The 19,028-nt window shown below is 42.7% G+C and overlaps 1 protein-coding gene across 3 annotated transcripts in view; it reads left to right on the forward strand.

Annotated features, from left to right (window-relative positions):
* The first annotated feature begins 10,354 nt into the window (after window positions 1-10,354).
* The window catches only part of FERMT2 (FERM domain containing kindlin 2), a 63,795-nt gene continuing 55,121 nt past the window's right edge, over window positions 10,355-19,028 (forward strand). Inside the window, exons 1-2 of one of the 3 annotated variants that reach the window (XM_075192217.1) lie at window positions 10,355-10,679; window positions 11,948-12,114. In XM_075192217.1, coding sequence (XP_075048318.1) covers window positions 11,958-12,114 — 157 coding nt within the window. In that variant the 5' untranslated portion in view covers window positions 10,355-10,679; window positions 11,948-11,957. Of the gene's footprint in view, window positions 10,680-10,822; window positions 10,847-11,947; window positions 12,115-19,028 lie in introns of those variants that run through there. The other 2 variants (XM_075192219.1, XM_075192218.1) reach the window with 2 other exon arrangements.

The raw sequence follows: 19,028 nt of genomic DNA on the forward strand, positions 1-19,028 counted from the left end.
TGTTTCAAAACAGATTTTATTTCTTCCTTTGTATGTTTCTATGAAGTGTGAGTACTTCCTGTGTTAACCTATTTTTTTGTTACAATGTAGTGACTTTGACCCCAGTTTTGTGATAACCAGCTGTTTGTTGCCAGGGAGCCGTTTGTGATTCTAGTAATGTGGCTTTAGAGTTCCTCGGTTGTTTGTTTCCGATTTGTTGTCCTTAGTTGTTTTGGCTGAATGAAGAGTTAAAAACAGTTAAATAGTTTTATCAAATACAATTAAAAGCTTTAATGTATGGGCGTAGATTGTGTGTGAAGGGAGCATAGATTTGCTCCTTATGAAGGTGGGGGGGATGTACACAGGCAATCATGAATCAGGGCATTCCTCGAAGGATGCAGGACAAGGTGCTGTAATGCACCGGCTGTTGGGCAAAAATGCAGAAAAAAGCTTTGTGGAACGAGATATACTAATGAACGCCAAGAGGTGTATGGGCAGCACGGTGGCTAAGTGGTTAGCACTTCTGCCTCACAGCACTGGGGTCATGAGTTCAATTCCTGACCATGACGTTATCTGTGTACAGTTTGTATGTTCTCCCTGTGTTTGCGTGGGTTTCCTCCGGGTGCTCCTGTTTCCTCCCACATTCCAAAAACATACTGGTAGGTTAATTGGCTGTTTTCAAAATTGACCCTAGTCTCTCTGTCTGTCTGTCTGTCTGTCTGTCTGTCTGTGCATGTTAGGGAATTTAGACTGTAAGCTCCAATGGGGCAGAGACTGATGTGAATGAGTTCTCTGTACAGTGCTGCGGAATCAGTGGTGCTATATCAATGATGATGATGATGAGTATGTGCGATTGGAGGTGTTATGACCATGTATCTGCAGAGACGTATTCTCACACCAGCCTCTAGATGGCGGTAGTTGGACCTGGACTTTAATTAGGCTCCTTTAACTTCATCTAGGTGCATGTCCTAGAGAAAAAAGGCACGAATATGCACAAACCACTGTAAACAAAACTTGATGTGACATTAGAAAAAAATATAGACCTGATGTCCCCTTATTGCCCCATATTATTAATAAATAAGGCAAAAGAAGGATATAAATACATTAGAGACTGTAAAAAGAAGGGCAACTAAAATGGTGCATGGTCTACAGCACAAAACTTACCCGGAAAGACTAAAAGATCTTAATATGTATAGATTGGAGCAGAGAAGGAAACAGGGGGGACATGATAGAAACTTTCATATATATCAAGGGTTATAACAAGGTGCAGGAGGGAAACATTCTACAAAGGGAGAGAAGTATTAGAACACGAGGACATGCACTGACACTGGGGGGAAGAGAAGTATTAGAACACGAGGACATGTACTGACACTGGGAGGAAGAGAAGTATTAGAACACGAGGACATGTACTGACACTGGGGGAAGAGAAGTATTAGAACACGAGGACATGTACTGACACTGGAGGGTAGAGAAGTATTAGAACACGAGGACATGTACTGACACTAGGAGGAAGAGAAGTATTAGAACACGAGGACATGTACTGACACTGGGGGGAAGAGAAGTATTAGAACACGAGGACATGTACTGACACTGGGTGGAAGAGAAGTATTAGAACACGAGGACATGAACTGACACTGGGGGGAAGAGAAGTATTAGAACACGAGGACATGCACTGACACTGGGGGCAAGAGAAGAATTAGAACACGAGGACATGTACTGACACTGGGAGGAAGAGAAGTATTAGAACACGAGGACATGTACTGACACTGGAGGAAGAGAAGTATTAGAACACGAGGACATGCACTGACACTGGGGGGAAGAGAAGTATTAGAACACGAGGACATGTACTGACACTGGGAGGAAGAGAAGTATTAGAACACGAGGACATGTACTGACACTGGGGGGAAGAGAAGTATTAGAACACGAGGACATGTACTGACACTGGGTGGAAGAGAAGTATTAGAACACGAGGACATGAACTGACACTGGGGGGAAGAGAAGTATTAGAACACGAGGACATGCACTGACACTGGGGGCAAGAGAAGAATTAGAACACGAGGACATGTACTGACACTGGGAGGAAGAGAAGTATTAGAACACGAGGACATGTACTGACACTGGGGGAAGAGAAGTATTAGAACACGAGGACATGTACTGACACTGGAGGGTAGAGAAGTATTAGAACACGAGGACATGTACTGACACTAGGAGGAAGAGAAGTATTAGAACACGAGGACATGTACTGACACTGGGGGGAAGAGAAGTATTAGAACACGAGGACATGTACTGACACTGGGTGGAAGAGAAGTATTAGAACACGAGGACATGAACTGACACTGGGGGGAAGAGAAGTATTAGAACACGAGGACATGTACTGACACTGGGAGGAAGAGAAGTATTAGAACACGAGGACATGTACTGACACTGGGGGGAAGAGAAGTATTAGAACACGAGGACATGTACTGACACTGGGAGGAAGAGAAGTATTAGAACACGAGGACATGTACTGACACTGGGGGGAAGAGAAGTATTAGAACACGAGGACATGTACTGACATTGGAGGGAAGAGAAGTATTAGAACACGAGGACATGTACTGACACTGGGGGAAGAGAAGTATTAGAACACGAGGACATGTACTGACACTGGAGGGAAGAGAAGTATTAGAACACGAGGACATGTACTGACACTGGAGGGAAGAGAAGCATTAGAACACGAGGACATGCACTGACACTGGGGGGAATAGAAGTATTAGAACAAGAGGACATGTACGCACACTGGGGGGAAGAGAAGTATTAGAACACGAGGACATGTACTGACACTGGAGGGAAGAGAAGTATTAGAACACAAGGACATGTACTGACACTGGGGGAAGAGAAGTATTAGAACACGAGGACATGTACTGACATTGGGGGGAAGAGAAGTATTAGAACACGAGGACATGTACTGACACTGGAGGGAAGTAGGTTCAGAGGAAATGTGATGAAAATGACTTCCCAGAAAGGGTAGTGGGTATGTGGAATAGCTCCCATCAGAGGTGGTAGAGGATAATACAGTAGAGCAATTTAAACATGCTTGGGATAGACATAAGGATATCCTTACAAAGAATAAAGGATCAAGTGGTTCTTATCTGCCGTCAAGTTCTGCTTCTAAGAATAGTACTGTAGCTGTAAAAAGTAAACCTTGTAATTAATTAAGGGAGTGGTGACGGAGAACTCTCAGAACATTGAATCATCCGCTCTTTGCAGTTGGATCGCCCTGTGTGTGAGCCCATATAACGCGGCAGCGATTATGAAAACTATCAATGTTTTTCAACCATAAATCGCAGAACGCGAAATAACGATGTTAGGATCTCGTCCTCTTATCAATTGGAAGATTGCTTAAAAAGTTAGTAAATAAGAGTTGAGACTTAATGATTGTTTAGAGATTAATAAATAAGAAAAACATTATTCTAAACATTAAGGATCGTGCCTCTATCACCGTAGAAGACAAAATGCACAATTTCTGAACTGTTTAACCGAGAAAAAAGCATAAGATTCTTTCCATATTTTAGGACTGCAGATTACTCTGGAAGAAGAGAGATTTATTGGACTATATAAGATGGAATTCAGGGTTTCGAGGGAAGGCATGTCATCGTTTTACTGCAGGGGCTCTTGCATTATGCTAAGAGGCTGGAACTGAGAAGTGTTTGGAGTTTAGAACAGCCTGGGCTGTAACCAGCTGTAATATCCAAATAAGGACCCAAATCTCTGGGGTTTGTATTCACGCAAAACATCACCTAGAGCAGAGGCATCATTAATTTCACTGTAGAGGCTGATGTCAAGCAGACTCCCACTCACCCTCTCTGGCTGTCATACTTTATATAGTATACTCAGCTAATTCCTAAACTAAGGAGACCTCGTCACATTTTATGGTGTTCTCTGAACGGTTCCTCTCTTTGGTGTAGTAACGTTAAGACAAAAACATTTGTATGCGTGCATTCTGGGTAACTTCTCTAAGCACAGTCGTCCAGTCGTCTGCCTAGAGGATACGTCTGTTTGAGTCTCCTATTTTTAAGCACAAACCTGGAGACCGCAATGTCATTTTGTTTGCACGGTTCATAAAAGACACCTAGGGGTAAATGTATCAAGCTGAGCGGTTCCAGTGGTTTTGAAAAGTGGACATGTTGCCTATAGCAACCAATCAGATTCTGGTTATTATTTATTTAGTACATTCTACAAAGTGACAGTTAGAATCTGATTGGTTGCTATAGGCAACATCTCCACTTTTCAAACCCACTGGAAAATCGCAGCTTGATAAATTTACCGCCTAGAATTCAGCAAATTTCCACCAGTTTTCTTATATTGAGCCAAGAAATAAAGAACACACAAAGTATTTTTACTTCTGGTTCACACAGAAATTATTTAAACTATTTGAAGTTTAAAGACATTTATAGCATACATTTGTTGGTGAGTAATTTTAAAGTGTCCCAGTCACTGACAGACTGCACTGATCTCTCCTACCTGTTCTTAAGACTTCCACTATCTCCTGCTGACCATCTTAAACTCATTAGCTGCTTGTCTGGATCCTGGAATGTTGGTACCCTGTTTGGATAAAAGGGATAGGTACTAAAATATGGAAAGTCTAGCAATGAGTGAAAATGTAGCCCCCCAACATTAAATCAATAGAGCCCATGTTTAATTATTGGGCCAACTTTAAATTAATAGCACTCACCTTTAATAAATAGACTAATCCCCCCTCCACCTGTCCCAACACAAAACTAATAGATTTCAGGATTAATATATACACCTATTTGCGCCCAAAATCCCTCGCATTAAATGAATACACCTATTTTCCTCTAAATTGCTCTAACATTGAGTATGTTGGGCAGCATGGTGGCTCAGTGGTTAGCACTTCTGCCTCACAGCACTGGGGTCATGAGTTTGATTCCCAACCATGGCCTTATCTGTGTGGAGTTTGTATGTTCTCCCTGTGATTGCGTGGGTTTCCTCCGGGTGCTCCGGTTTCCTCCCACACTCCAAAAACATACTGGTAGGTTAATTGACTGCTAACAAATTGCCCTTAGTCTCTCTCGGGCTGTGTGTGTGTCTGTGTGTGTATTAGGGGATTTAGACTGTAAGCTCCAATGGGGCAGGGACTGATGTGAATGAGTCCTCTGTACAGCTCTGCGGAATTAATGCCGCTATATAAATAAATAAATAGATGATGATGATGATGATGATGTAGAATTCACAATAAATACCCCTCCTCCTCCCCAAACTCATCACATTCCATTATTAGCCAAAAAAAAACCACAGAGCATTAATGAAACAAGCCATCATCCCACCTTAAATTAATAGTCACTACCATGAGCCCACTATAAATTAAATAATCCTCACTAATATATTAATAGGTCCCACCCACCCTCACCACTAAATTAATACCTGACCTTCACCCCCATTCCAGTAAGAGCCCTCCCCCCACAGTTACCTTCTTCTATCCAGCTCTGTAGATTTCCGAGGCAGACTCTTCAGTCTGCCTCTCGTTTCCTGCACACGTGACTGAACTATGTCATGTGTTGCGCACCCCATGTGTGTTGGTCTGTCTGTGCAGGAGAGGGGCCGGGACTTAATAGTAGAGGAAAACGATTGGCGGAACGGATCTGTAGATCCACTGCACCAAATTGGCTGGTCCTGAGGGAGAGACCAGCCTGTCAATCAGACTGAGACAGAGGAGTGGGAGGGGTTCCAGTTGCCTGGAAACCCCCCATAAAAGGCAGAGGATGCTACTCGGCCAATCTGATTGTGTTTAAAACATCCTCTTCCTGCCTCTTGTCCGTCAGGCAGACGTATGTGGTGTGCTGCTGAGGGGGTGGGGTGTTAGTGCTGATCAGCTCCCTCTGGATTTACCACTGCTATGGTGTGACCACTCCCCAATGCTGCGTAACCACTCCCCATTCTTGTGTGCGCCATGCCGCTTAGAGTTTTGGTGACATTACTGAGCCATGAGGCACTGTGCCTCCATTCTCACGTGTATCGGTTCCACTCTATGGAGGACTTTAAACATTACACCAAAGATTTTAACAAATAAAATGATTGAATAATTGTGTTTCCACAAATTCTGTTGACTTAATTGAAAACCCATATATTGTAAGCTTGTGAGCAGGGCCCTCTTACCTCTCTGTCTGTATATATTACCCAGTATTGTTTTATTATTGCTTGTTCCCAATTGTAAAGCGCTACGGAATATGCTGGCGCTATATAAATAAATGTTGTTGATGATGATGATGAAACCCCTAAAATGACCAAACTCATATAAACTCTGACACATATGTTATTAGCTGTAAAACCACCCAATTTAGATTGTCAAAAGTAGTAAACAATTGTAAGAAAAATTCCCACTAACTCGGTTCTAGATATAGAATCTATAATAAATATGATGGAGCCACAATGTCACGGCTCATGTGAGGTGGGATAATTATGGTCATTTGGGGTCGTTTGAGAGTGTGCAGCAATTAGGGGTGTCTGATAGAACATACGCAGGACCTGGGATGTGACTTGGGGTGTCCTAAGATGACATCAGTTTGAGAGAGTCGGCTCAGAGTGAATCGCAGTGTAAGATAGACACCAACTTCTGCTCTTAGCCTTTGAGAGACACCAAGTCATGTTTGGCCTATTGTTACCGCTGCCAATACTCCAGTGTGTCTGGGAGCCTACAATGGAGTGAGGTGAATCTGGTACCTGGGAGCGTGCGAGTACACTGCTATCACTGCAACCATGTAGAGAGAGAGAAGTGAGACTGACAATTCTACAATGGAAGAGTGTCAGCTCTTAGGTCAAGTGATTCTACTGCCACATGTAGGCAAGCATAACTAATAAACTATGTTATTTATGTCCTCGTCACTGGTAACTATACTCCTCTACACCAGTTGCATCTGCTTCACTATTACTAGTCCTACATGGGATACCTGTTTGCAAATGTTTGAAGCCTCAGGTGGGAGAGACTGCGCACAAGCCGGGAGGGTGACCTAAAGGTACTACAAGGTAATAATTAAAGATGACACATTACCACCCCACCCAGAAAAACAAGGGTTACATATACAAGAGGAGTCTTGGAGCAAAAAACTTTGATATGTAAATAAACAAATGTATTGTTATTTTTAAAGAAGCGTATAGATAAATAAAATCCAGGACACACAATGAACAAAGTCCCAACGTCAATGTACAGTAACAGGGACTAGACAATCTACTATTGATACTAACCGGTCACCGGAACACTTTGTGAATGTAAACCTAACGCGGATCACGGAGACGATGGTGGCGGCCAATAATGAATCAGAATAACAATCTTTATGTCCATCACATTTTGGCTATTCCAATTTTTTTTAGCCCATGGGAATAAATCATCAACTAGCGCCATATTCCATGTTGTCCTTGCTCCCCGTAATAATACTGTTTCTTTCACAGTTGAAAGCACAGGAATAAAACTCATCCGTGTCCTGTTCCATCACCTGGACACGCTGCCCCGTGTGCGGATCCCACAGACGGGAGGTCTTGTCTGAGCTAGTCGTTAGTGGATGGGTGCTATGAGCATTACACCAAATCTTGGAGATCTCCCCATCATGCCTCTCTAACGTGACCATGCACTTCCTGCTGACGGTGATGCACACTCTGGGCTGCTCCACCTGTGGAGTCTGCAGCCACAAACTATCTCACGGCATCAAATGTAACTTCCAAGGCCTCATCTTCATGCCTGGTCGGAGATCGTCCATGCGTTTCCCTCTCAGAGCATCCCACAGCGCTAGCATGATTTGAAGCCGCGCACAATAGTGAGATAACACATGAAGGCTGATTCAAAAGGTCTTCGCTCATGAGAACATAAATGTAAATGAATACTTGTAGTTTTGATTCAATAACCAGTCCAAAAAAAGAAAATGTTGTTGTAGAGGTCTGTAAAAGACGGTCCAAAAATCCTCCAAGAGACGTGCAGTGACCGGAGTCAATTCAGCAGGTAGGAAGGGAAAGGAGAAGGGAGAGTAAGAGCTCAGCTTCCTGCGTGGTGGAAAGGAGAGGGAGAAATAAAACATAATATTGTTCTTCTCAATTCATCATCATCATCATTTATTTATATAGCGCCACTGATTCCGTAGCGCTGTACAGAGAACTCACTCACATCAGTCCCTGCCCCATTGGAGCTTACAGTCTAAATACACACATACACAGGTCAATTTGTTAGCAGCCAATTAACCTACCAGTATGTTTTTGGAGTGTGGGAGGAAACCAGAGCACCCGGAGGAAACCCACGCAAACACAGGGAGAACATACAAACTCCTCACAGATAAGGTCATGGTCGGGAATTGAACTCATGACCCCAGTGCTGTGAGGCAGAAGTGCTAACCACTACGCCACCGTGCATTTTAAGTACAAGTTTAGCATTGCATATATCTATGAGAAGATTGGAATGTTTCTTGCTCAGTGTACCTTGTGGTTTGCTGGCCACACACGTGTGCCAAACCTGCAGCTCTGCCCCAGGGCCGAATGGTCCAGGGGCCAAACAGAATTAGAATCGGGCCATTCCACACAAGGGCTGGGTCTTTTATGGATTAATTGGTTTCGGTCAATGAGGGCGGAACTATAGTTGTTCCCGGGGCCCAGAGCCTAAATGGGTCCTTGGAGGTTGGGCCATGGTGATGTACTGCTCCGCCCCCGCAGAGCATGTGTCACCAGCAATAGCTGACATATTTACTATCCTCCTAGACCTATTCAATTGAACAGGAATATAAGCAAGTGATAAGATTTCTGATGTTTGGAGCTCACCTTTGGTTTCGCATCATGTTCCCAATACTTATGTTATATTAAATCTGTTTATTCCTGTTGTGCTCCATTTAGAACACTGCTTAAGCAAATATTGATCAAGGGGTCTATTCAACAAATTGCGATAGCCCAAAACTGCGGTTTTCTCCAGAGATTGGCTATTGCAGTTCTTCACTCAATATATGAAGGATTTAACACAGGAGATATCGGAGATTTGCTTATATTTCGTTGGTTACCGCAGTCCCCATAGAACTTTATGCGGATTGCGATGTTAGGGATTTGTCAAGCAGCGAAAAGCAATGTACTAACGCCATCGAAGGACAGTGTGGTAGCCTATATTTTGCTATGGGGTCCAGTGAAACCAGAAAGGCCTTACTTGATCCCCCGCCGAGTCAAACCCTATGTGCATGCGGACTTTAGCTGCGCGTTTCACCATCTGCATTCGGTGTCAACGCTAGGATGCAGGAGAACAGTAAAAACAGTCTGTGTAGGAGGGGGATCTAGAGCAGTGTTGGCTAACCTGTGACACTCCAGGTGTTGTGAATCTACAAGTCCCAGCATACCCTTCCAGCAATAAGCTGCTATATATTGGCAACGCATGCTGGGACTTGTAGTTTCACAACACCTGGAGTGCCACAGGTTAGCCAACACTGGTCTAGAGTGACCGGGGGACCTTTGTAAAGTGTACTAACCTGGCCTGCAGATGGAATTTTGTATTGTCCATACATATGTGTATCTATAAGGGGGGTTATAACGTACAGCTGCCATTCCTATATTATTGACTGTGCAATTAGTGATGACATCCTATGTGCTGATAATACTATTTAACACAAGTATTCATCTACCAATAGAGTGCTGAGTAAATAAATAAAGTGAAAAACTCACATGTGCATATTTAGGCAATGTCCACGCAGATATTTTATAAGACGATTTATTTTAGAGGCATCTTGACCTCTGGCCAAACAAAGCAGCCACCAAGACACAAATGTATGAGACATTAACTTTTTTTCTCTGTTGCATTTGAATATGGAAAATAATGATTGTGAAAAAAAATGTCCTCATACATTTACACTTATAATACAACTGCTACAGTAGTAAAAAGTACATGGATGTAACTATAAAAACTACAATACCATATATTCTTACAGTAAGATAGTATCTTTTGCAAACTCATATTATAAGAATAAATCCTCAGAACTCTCAGTCTGTCACTTTAAATCTGAGTTTTTAAAACTCCCTTTAAAAAAAACCCCTACTTTTGTTTTTCTTCTAAACACCCACAAATGAAAAATTCCCATGATTTCCATTCTGATAGAATACATGGTGTTGGTTTTAGAAACATGCAGCTCTGTGGGTGACAAGAGGATGGGCATTTCTGCATCCCAAGAGGTTCTGCAGCAGTGGTCAACTTTCACATCCTCCAGCTGCTGTGGGAGAGGGAGGGGGGGGGGTGGTCGGGACTGCTAGGGGTCTCCAACATCTGTGCATAAGGCTCCCTGTATAACGGGACAGCAGAGCCTCCAGCCCCCCTCCTCCCCCACCCCTTCTTTAGCTGAGGCCCGGATGTTGGATCCAATCCTGGAGTTTTATTCACTTCCATAAAAGGGCAGCGGCTGTGAGGACTCCTCAAGACTTTTCCACACTTTGCTGGACCCAGCATCTCTCCTCCTAAAACTTCTCCCCCCTCTCCCTGAGCATTTAACAGTTGTGAGTCTGAGCAGAGATAGAGAAGAGGGAGTGACCGCTGCAGATTGAGAAGTGACGTGATCCCAGCCTTGGAGAGAGCCTGGGGGGACTCCATTAGCAGAGCTCACACTGCCCTGGAGAAGGGAACCGACTCCTATTCTCTAAACAGATCCTTTATCCTCCCTCTCAGCAGCCTGATTGTGCAGGGAGAGGACAGGCAAGAGGTAAGATTTGCAGTGATCCCTGTCTTTTTTCTTATGCATGCATCTCCCTGCCCCCCCCCCTCTCCTCTCTCCCCATGCTACCCCCTCCCCACACTCTCTATGAACAAAGTTAATCATGTAACCGGGCTGGAAGCAGCCAGACCGGTTTGTTAAGTTGGAGGAAACAGGTGAACAACGGTTTTTTTTTTTTTTTTGCAAAAGACAGGGATGTGTGCGCAGAGCAATGGCTCATCCTGCTGGTCTGCAAAGGGTTTAGAGAGGAGCTGGAGGGATCCTGGATTGCAGGGGAGGAAGCCCTGAGCTAGGAGGGGCTGCACAGGAAGCAAATCTCAATCTCCACTTTAAATCCCTTACACGGATCTGCACACTGTTTTTTTTTGTTTGTTTGTCTTTTAACCTGTGGTTTGCCAGCTGTTGTGGGACTACAAGTCCCAGCAGGCTGTGGCTGTCAGGGAGCCTGCTGAGACTTGTAGTTACCCAACAGCTACCGAGCCACAGGTCGCCCAACCCTATAGATGCTTTTGTTTTTTATTTTATTTTTCAAATAGGTTTATTATTGTGAAAATAAGCCATGTGTTATGATCAGCCCCAGCCTGTGATTATTGTGAATCATAATATTGTTTCATTGTTCTGCTTTTCTACAGGGGGAGACAGATTTCTCTTCTGTGGTTGTAATGTTTCATTTAAATAATTCCCTTTTTTTTTTTTTTTTTTAGCTCTCAATGATTTAGTAATCTGGGTGTGATATTGCTGCAGTTCTGGGTGGGGATGTGAGATTCATCAGTTGCAAATATATATATATATATATATATATATATATATATATATATATATATATATATATATATATATATTTTACAGGAGTGGGATTTCCCTGCGTCTTCTGGATCAGTTTTATTTCTTTATAGTTTCATTATGCATTTACAGTGAATGCTGTAGTGCTAGTGGTTGGTTAGCTGGGGTTTAAATAGGACCATATGGTGAGTATTTCTGCAAAATTGATCTAATGCTTTTTTTTTTTTTTAACAAGCATAGAATGTTTAGGATTGTTTCTATATTATACCTGTTTATCTCACTTACAGCTGATTTTATAAATATATTTAAATATCTTTAAAGTTTAACCGGGGGTAAGAAAGCAAACCCTGCCATTATAAACTGTTACAATGTACACCGTTACAAAGCAAATACAGGCAACAGCGACCTAGTGTAGTTCATGCTACTAAGATTCAGCTCTTAGCTAATGGGATTGTCATTTCCTCTACTTGCAGGAAGGGAACGATGGCTCTGGATGGTATACGAATGCCAGATGGCTGCTACGCCGATGGGACATGGGAGTTAAATATCCTTGTGACAGATCTCAACCGGGATGTTACCCTGCGAGTTACCGGCGATGTACACATTGGAGGGGTGATGCTGAAATTAGTAGAAAAACTTGGTAAGTTGCACATGGGGTAGGTGTGGCTCTATGGCTGCGTTACAGTACTTGCTTTGGCTGATTACCATCCCCCTTGGCCAAGGTCTGGAATAATGAATTCTTTTGACTGTTTAAAAAAAAAAAAATTCTCAATAACTTTTTTGTTCTATGTTCTGCCTCACAGTTTGTTCACTGTTCATTTTATAACCTTCTTAAAAATGCCATGTTTCGGAGTCACGCAAGATTCCTGTAACTGGTTTTTGGAAGCTGTGTGCATTTTTACGTTGCTATTTTAGCGACTGTCTACGTGAGTCTATGTTCTTTCGCTCCCACCTAGTCCTCAGTGTGAGTGCTGTGACCTTGTCCTGTATATTAAAACAAACCAAAACCCAGTTAATTATTATCGCTGCTGTAACTGCGTTTTACAGCGTGAAGTCTTCTGGTTTGAAGTATAAATGTGTGGTCTGTGTTGTAGGTGTATAAATAGTTGTATACATGGTTGTACTCTGTGAAAGTAAACACTAGGCTGTCAACAATATGTACACACTGGCAAATGCATACAATGGAACACTATGTAAACTCCGAACTTGCTTACCTTGAATGATTATCACTACAGCTTTTTCCTGACTGATAAATCTATCTATATTCCCGTGCTCTGTGTGCGGCAGTTAACGGTTACCTTTGTCTTTGCTTCCTAACGGGACCTGATACTGCAAATTGGTTGGTTTATAAATCCAGTTGCATAAATCGGAATTTTTATATATATTTTTTTTTCAGAAGATGTTTGGCCAAAAAAATTGGGATGTGTGTGTGTCTTCTCTATATAACCTAGTTCTACTTGTGTCAATTTCTTCTCTGTGACCTCAGTATTGCGCCTCTCTTGTATAAATCTGTCTTCGTAGAAATGTGCTTGCCAAATGTCATATGCTCATATGTTTTACTTTTATTTTTTCTGTAAAATGCTAATTAAGCCCTAATTAAAAACTAGACCACACAGATGTCAAGATTACCGTTCCTAGACACTTATGACGTAGAGACGGATGCCTGTATATGACAAGTTGAAAAAGGGTCATAACCGTTTATCCGAAAGGCAGCCTGTGATTGGCTAGACAGCATTTGTCCAATCATATGATGGCTAATACTTACCCCTCCTCTTTTCAAATCCCACATGACCTGATCTGTCAAATAGAGATTCTCCTTTATTCTAGGTGGGTGGAGAAACCTTTTTAGAACCTCAGTTATTTTTCTAATGCTCTGTGTCTCCGTTCTGCCCAGTGGTGGTAGAAAGTCTGTGTACTCTGGAAATAAATGTCTGTTCTATAATACTTTTTAGAGTATTACGTTTATAACAAATTAAACCTCTTATTGGCAGTCATCATTCGATAGACTAGCCCTTTGATCGTAAACTTGGCCAACACTTTATTGCTTTTTGTCAACCAAATTGTAAGTAACCTACAAAGGAATATTTTGGTAGTTTCCTGACACTTGGCTTCAATATCCACTGCACTCCAGCCCTTAATGATCCCTGTGTTGCTTAATACCCCTCCCTTAATGCTTGTTTCCTGAGTGAGACAGTCTTGTGCGCAAGACTTCTGATCCCGCCCGTGCGGGCGTCGCAGCCCCTTCGCTAGTGTCTTCAGTCTCATGCGCTAATCTTCTGGTTATGCCGGAGGGCAGGGATCACAAACCTTGTGCAAGACTAATATTTGTGGCTTCCGCACTAGGGCGGGGCATCTACAATCACTTCTGTGTGTTTGAAGGGTGGTGATGGTGTGGGGACCGCTACAGGATGGAACCTTGTGGGTATCTGGTTAGACACAATAGAAAAGACATTACTTAAACTGTAAATTGTCAGCGTTGACTGATCTTTTTAAGCTGACCACACCCGCACTATATCTGTGCCGGGATGAGTACATTGGCTGATATTGGTGCGTTTGGGCCCCAAAACCATTGACATGACCACAAACTATAACATCGAAATCAATTGGGTTTTTGTTCTTGGCCAAATCCGAAAAACCGAAGCCCCGTTAGATTTACTTGAGCGCTTTCCAATCTGCTCTGAAAATGAGGCTTCTTCTGTCTTTTACATTTAAATCGTAAGCTTCTAAGTCCACTTAGTCTGTTTACTTTGTAATTGTTACTGTAGGTCAGTGGCTGTCGTGCGTGTCTACGTCGGTCATGTCAGCTTTGTTCTGTGGCATTATAAATGATTAGCTGGTTGGATGGACCAAGTGTTTAAAGGTGTAGTTCACCTTCGGTTGAATTTAATTTGTTGCCTTGTACGTGGCCACCTACAAATTTTCCGAGACACGTTGCTTTAGCGTTGAACTCCCTCGCGCTCTTTTCGGCCATGTCGCACTATCACCTGCCAACGTTTTGTATGATACCCTTGGACGTGACAAGACTATGGGTTATATTTACTAAACTGCGAGTTTGAAAAAGTGGAGATGTTGCCATAGCAACCAATCAGATTCTAGCTGTCATTTTGTAGAATGTACTAAATGAATTATAACTAGAATCTGATTGGCTGCTATAGGCAGCATCTCCAATTTTTCAAACCCGCAGTTTAGTAAATATACCCCTATGACCTCTATGTTGGATAGAACTGCATTCAGCTGCTAAGAAAATAAACACTACTCGATGGTCCAAGTACATGACAAAAAAACAAGGAAGTGAGAAAGACGTAACAATGTATTTGGTAATATTCGGAGGAGGGAGTTTACAAGTTAATAAATTAAAGTCCTTGGTATAAAGGGATTTTTTACCTGGAGATGAAGGTAGCAGGAAGTAGCAATTGAGATTGCTCAAGCAGCTAATGACATGTGACCATTGGAAGTCTAAATTTGGTCTACAGCTATATCTGGTCCATTTCTTGAGAGCTGACCTTGCACAAGGGGTGACTTTCAAAGCAGGGATGCAGGGCGGGCAACCAAGAGCTCGATTGCAAAATACCTAATTGTCCATTCAAAGTCGGGGATTATAAGTAATTAAATATGAGGAGGAATGTAAATCTAATTTGATCAGGTGGCTGACCACTCCGGAAAACTAACATTCTAGAAAAATGGCTACAAAGTAGATGGACAGTGGGTGAAATTAAATCTGCTACAACTTTGATAGCCAGCACTTAATCCAGTGACAGAATTTTGGCATCTTGAGAGCTCGTTCACACCTATCCACCTTTAATGCACTTTGAACTCTGTTAAATGCACAGTGGCCTAGTGGTTAGCACTTCTGCCTCACAGCACTGGGATCATGAGTTTGATTCCCGACCATGGCTTTATCTGTGTGGTGTTTGTATATTCTCCCTGTGTTTGCTTGGGTTTCCTCCAGGTGCTCCGGTTTCCTCCCACACTCCAAAAAACATACTGGTAGGTTAATTGGCTGCTATCAAAAATTGACCCTAGTCTCTCCCTCTGTCTGTCCCCCTCTTTGCATGTCTGTCTGTGTTAGGGAATTTAGACTGTAAGCTCCAGTGGGGCAGGGACTGATGTGAGTGAGTTCTCTGTACAGCGCTGCAGAATTAGTGGCGCTATATAAATAAATGATGATGCATGAAAAGCGCATCAAAAATAAGACATGGAACCATCTCAACCATTGTGTTCTAAAATTTTAATGGCACATTTATGATTTTAGAATGTTTCCTATTTGTCATGCATTAATAGGCAGTTTTAGTACAATAGCTTTTCTTAGGTCGAAGCATCAGTAAACCATACATTACTTTTCATGCATTTTTCGGCTAATGGCCATGGAACCTCCACCATTAGTCTGTGTGCTGGAGATTTCTACATTATCTTGTAGATTGTCATGTTTTTTTTTTTTTCCTTATCACATTGTCTTTGAATTGACAAGTGTTGAGCACAGACTTTTGCAGAACAGTTCTCCAGACTCCTTGTCTGACCATATTTTCTGTGTCAGCTGCCATAACAAAATATGCTGTCAGCTCTTGGTGCCATTGAATGCTACACATACATCCAGACTTTCACTTGGTGTAAAAGGACCACGAAGTCCCAACGTAAAACTTGCATATAAAACATGAAGTTTAAATCCTTTGTTCAGTCTTCAGTCACCTGTTTGCTGGATGCTTCTAAATGCTTATTGTGGACTCCTGAAAGATGGATTAGAGTGCTAGCTCTTTTCTGTAGGTTATAGGAGTACTGCAAGTTTAGGCGTCTTGCAGGAATAGAGCAGGCTCCGTACTAGTACTGATAGGTGACAGGATGGACCGCCTATGCCACCCTGTGTGTTGCTGCTGGGATCCGGCTGGGCTTACTTTGCCAGCGTTCCCTTTTTGTTATCCCAAATGTGCCCTCTTGCCGCAGTAGGAGGGGCTTACAAATGCTGCCACCACTGGACTCCTTACCGGCACCCAGAACCAGGTTTCTTCTGGGTAACTGACGCTGCTAGCGTATCTCGTTGCTGGTTTACCTGGGCTGGTACTCCTGACCTCTTGGATCAGGGATGCTGTGGGTGGATCCCCCCTGGCCTATCACACTGACCAGGGCTGCAGGGTAGCAGGCAGAGCGGTGGTACCGGAAAAGCTGGGTCCAACCTCAGAAACAACCAGGAACAAATTAGATTTTGGGTCTAATTGGCAGGTCACAGGAATACAGCAATTTTGAAGATGTTTCCAAGCAGGTCTTTGAAGCAAGATGTTTATTTGCTCTCACGCTGCTTAAAGGTACCAGTGCTCACTCAAGTCAGATGAAATCAGAAGAACAAGTTTGCAATACAAGCCAGTGCCTTTTATACAGTTTAGACACAGGCTATTTTTAGAATCCGGATGTAACCTGTTTACAAAAACATGATTTGCATCCATTGCAAAGCTAACAATATTTACACTTCTCTGTGAAATTGTAGAAACACTGTGTTGTCCTGCATCACATGCTGTTCACAATGTTCAGAAAGGTTTGAACACTCTGACAAAAGGCCACACAGTTGCGTCCCCCTGCTGGTCCTTTGGCCAGAGTAAGCATTTCCTGCTATCAGACTCCCTCCCATATGCCTAACTGGAGGTTTCCACTAGCAACCTTACAAAGCCCAAACAATGACACTTCCATACAAAACACATCCCAAATCACAAAAGGCCTCCATCCCCCTAAGGCTCATTGTATCAGATATATACATCACAAATAAGGCATTTCCTTTAGAAAGGCTAAAACAGAAAAACAAATTTTCTACCCTGGTCTCAGAAATAACGATTTCCTATCTCAAAAATATACACAATATCAAAAATAAGTGCATGTGCAATTATATAAATAAGCGCCCTACGCTATTCCTTTAAATAAATTTATACCAGAAGTTATTTATCAGTGATCCAGTCACATGATAATTGCACAGAAATGGTTCATATGAGCGGTTACACGCGCCAACATGCTGGCAGGAGATAATCAACCCCCCCCCCCCTTTCCATTTAACCACAGGTAGGTTGATTTGTTAATGTATGATGAGGAATTCGCTTGGAACGCAATCTTACGTTTACATTACTCAGTGACAGAGCTGTGTGTTTATCTGAATCCGGGAGGGACAGTTGAGGATATTTTTAACCTTCTGGAATTGTTTCTAAGTCTATGTTCATTTTTATCTCTGTACATTGCCATCTGCATTAGTAAGATGCTATCTGCTTCTGACCATATGTCAGTAAGAAATTGACCACATCCACTAGTTTTGAGTCCACTTTGTAAAACTTAGGGGCACATTTATCATTCATCTGCAAAAATAAGAAATAGTTATCAATCCTTATCGCATGGATAAGGATTGAACTATTTCTCAAATTTATTAAAAACGGATCACAGAAACGGCAGTTCCGAAAAACTGCTGTTTCTGTGATAAAAAACCCCATACTTACCCCCCTCTTCGGGACGCGGTGTGTCAGGATCTCCTACTGGTCATATTCGTTCCTCTTCATTCTTCAATTGCGCATGTGCAGTTTGAAGAGCTGCACATGCGCACAAAGATCACTGCTCTGTCTCTGCAACTATCGTTGCAGAGAGCGGTGAGTGACAGGGAGGGATCATGTGATCCCTCCACACATGCGCTGTCCAGCTCTGCTCTTCGGAGCAGAGCTGACAGCATTGATTTTTTCAATTTTGATTATGTACCCCAGCTTCAGCTGGCATACATTAACATGACAAGTTTTCGAAAAAAAAAATTTTTGGGACTTGTTAGATTGCGGCTAGGGGAGCAGTCACCATACTGTTGAATGGTGACTGCTCGCAAAAACGATGAGGAGTGCAAAGCAGCAGATATACATGATATCTGCTGCGATGCACCTTTAATAAATTTGCGGAGGGCACATTGGGACCTGATTTTCACGGTAAGTGCACGATAGTGCACTACCGTGATTTCTTAAATATGCCCCTTAGCCGGGAAAAATTACCAAATTCGAACTGCAACGCAGGGCTGTTGTGTCAGTTTGGGGCAATCTAACCTCACCCCCCCCCCCCCCCCCCCCCCCCATCCAAGACGCCACCCTATCCGTCCCTACCTCTTACTAGTGTTGAGCAGAGGCAGGTGGTATCTTCTATTTTTGGCAATGTTGTGTTGGGTCTGTGACATCATAGAGTGCCACACCCCCAACCCGTTACACCACATACAGGTAAGAAGCTCATGTCGTTGGCTGGTGCTCAGTGTGTTGACGACGTTTGTCATGTTCAATACGGAGTGCTGTCATTCAGTGTGTTGGAGGCCTGCATGGGGTAGTGTTGGCCCTGCCACAATATTTTATGAGGGTTATTTCCTACAAGTGAGACTTGTCATTTTCATACTGTTAAATAATTCTAAGAATGAGGTTGGTAGAAATGCTATAAAACAAATGGCACAGTGATTCACATCGCGGTGCTGGAGCCAAGAGATCCATTCCGACCAGGACACAGGTTCTCTGTGTGATGCAAAAAATTGGCATTTGGCAATGTGTGTGTTGTTGAACTGCCTTATCA

This window comes from Mixophyes fleayi, chromosome 12 (assembly GCF_038048845.1).
Source record: "Mixophyes fleayi isolate aMixFle1 chromosome 12, aMixFle1.hap1, whole genome shotgun sequence".
Lineage (NCBI taxonomy): Eukaryota > Metazoa > Chordata > Amphibia > Anura > Limnodynastidae > Mixophyes > Mixophyes fleayi.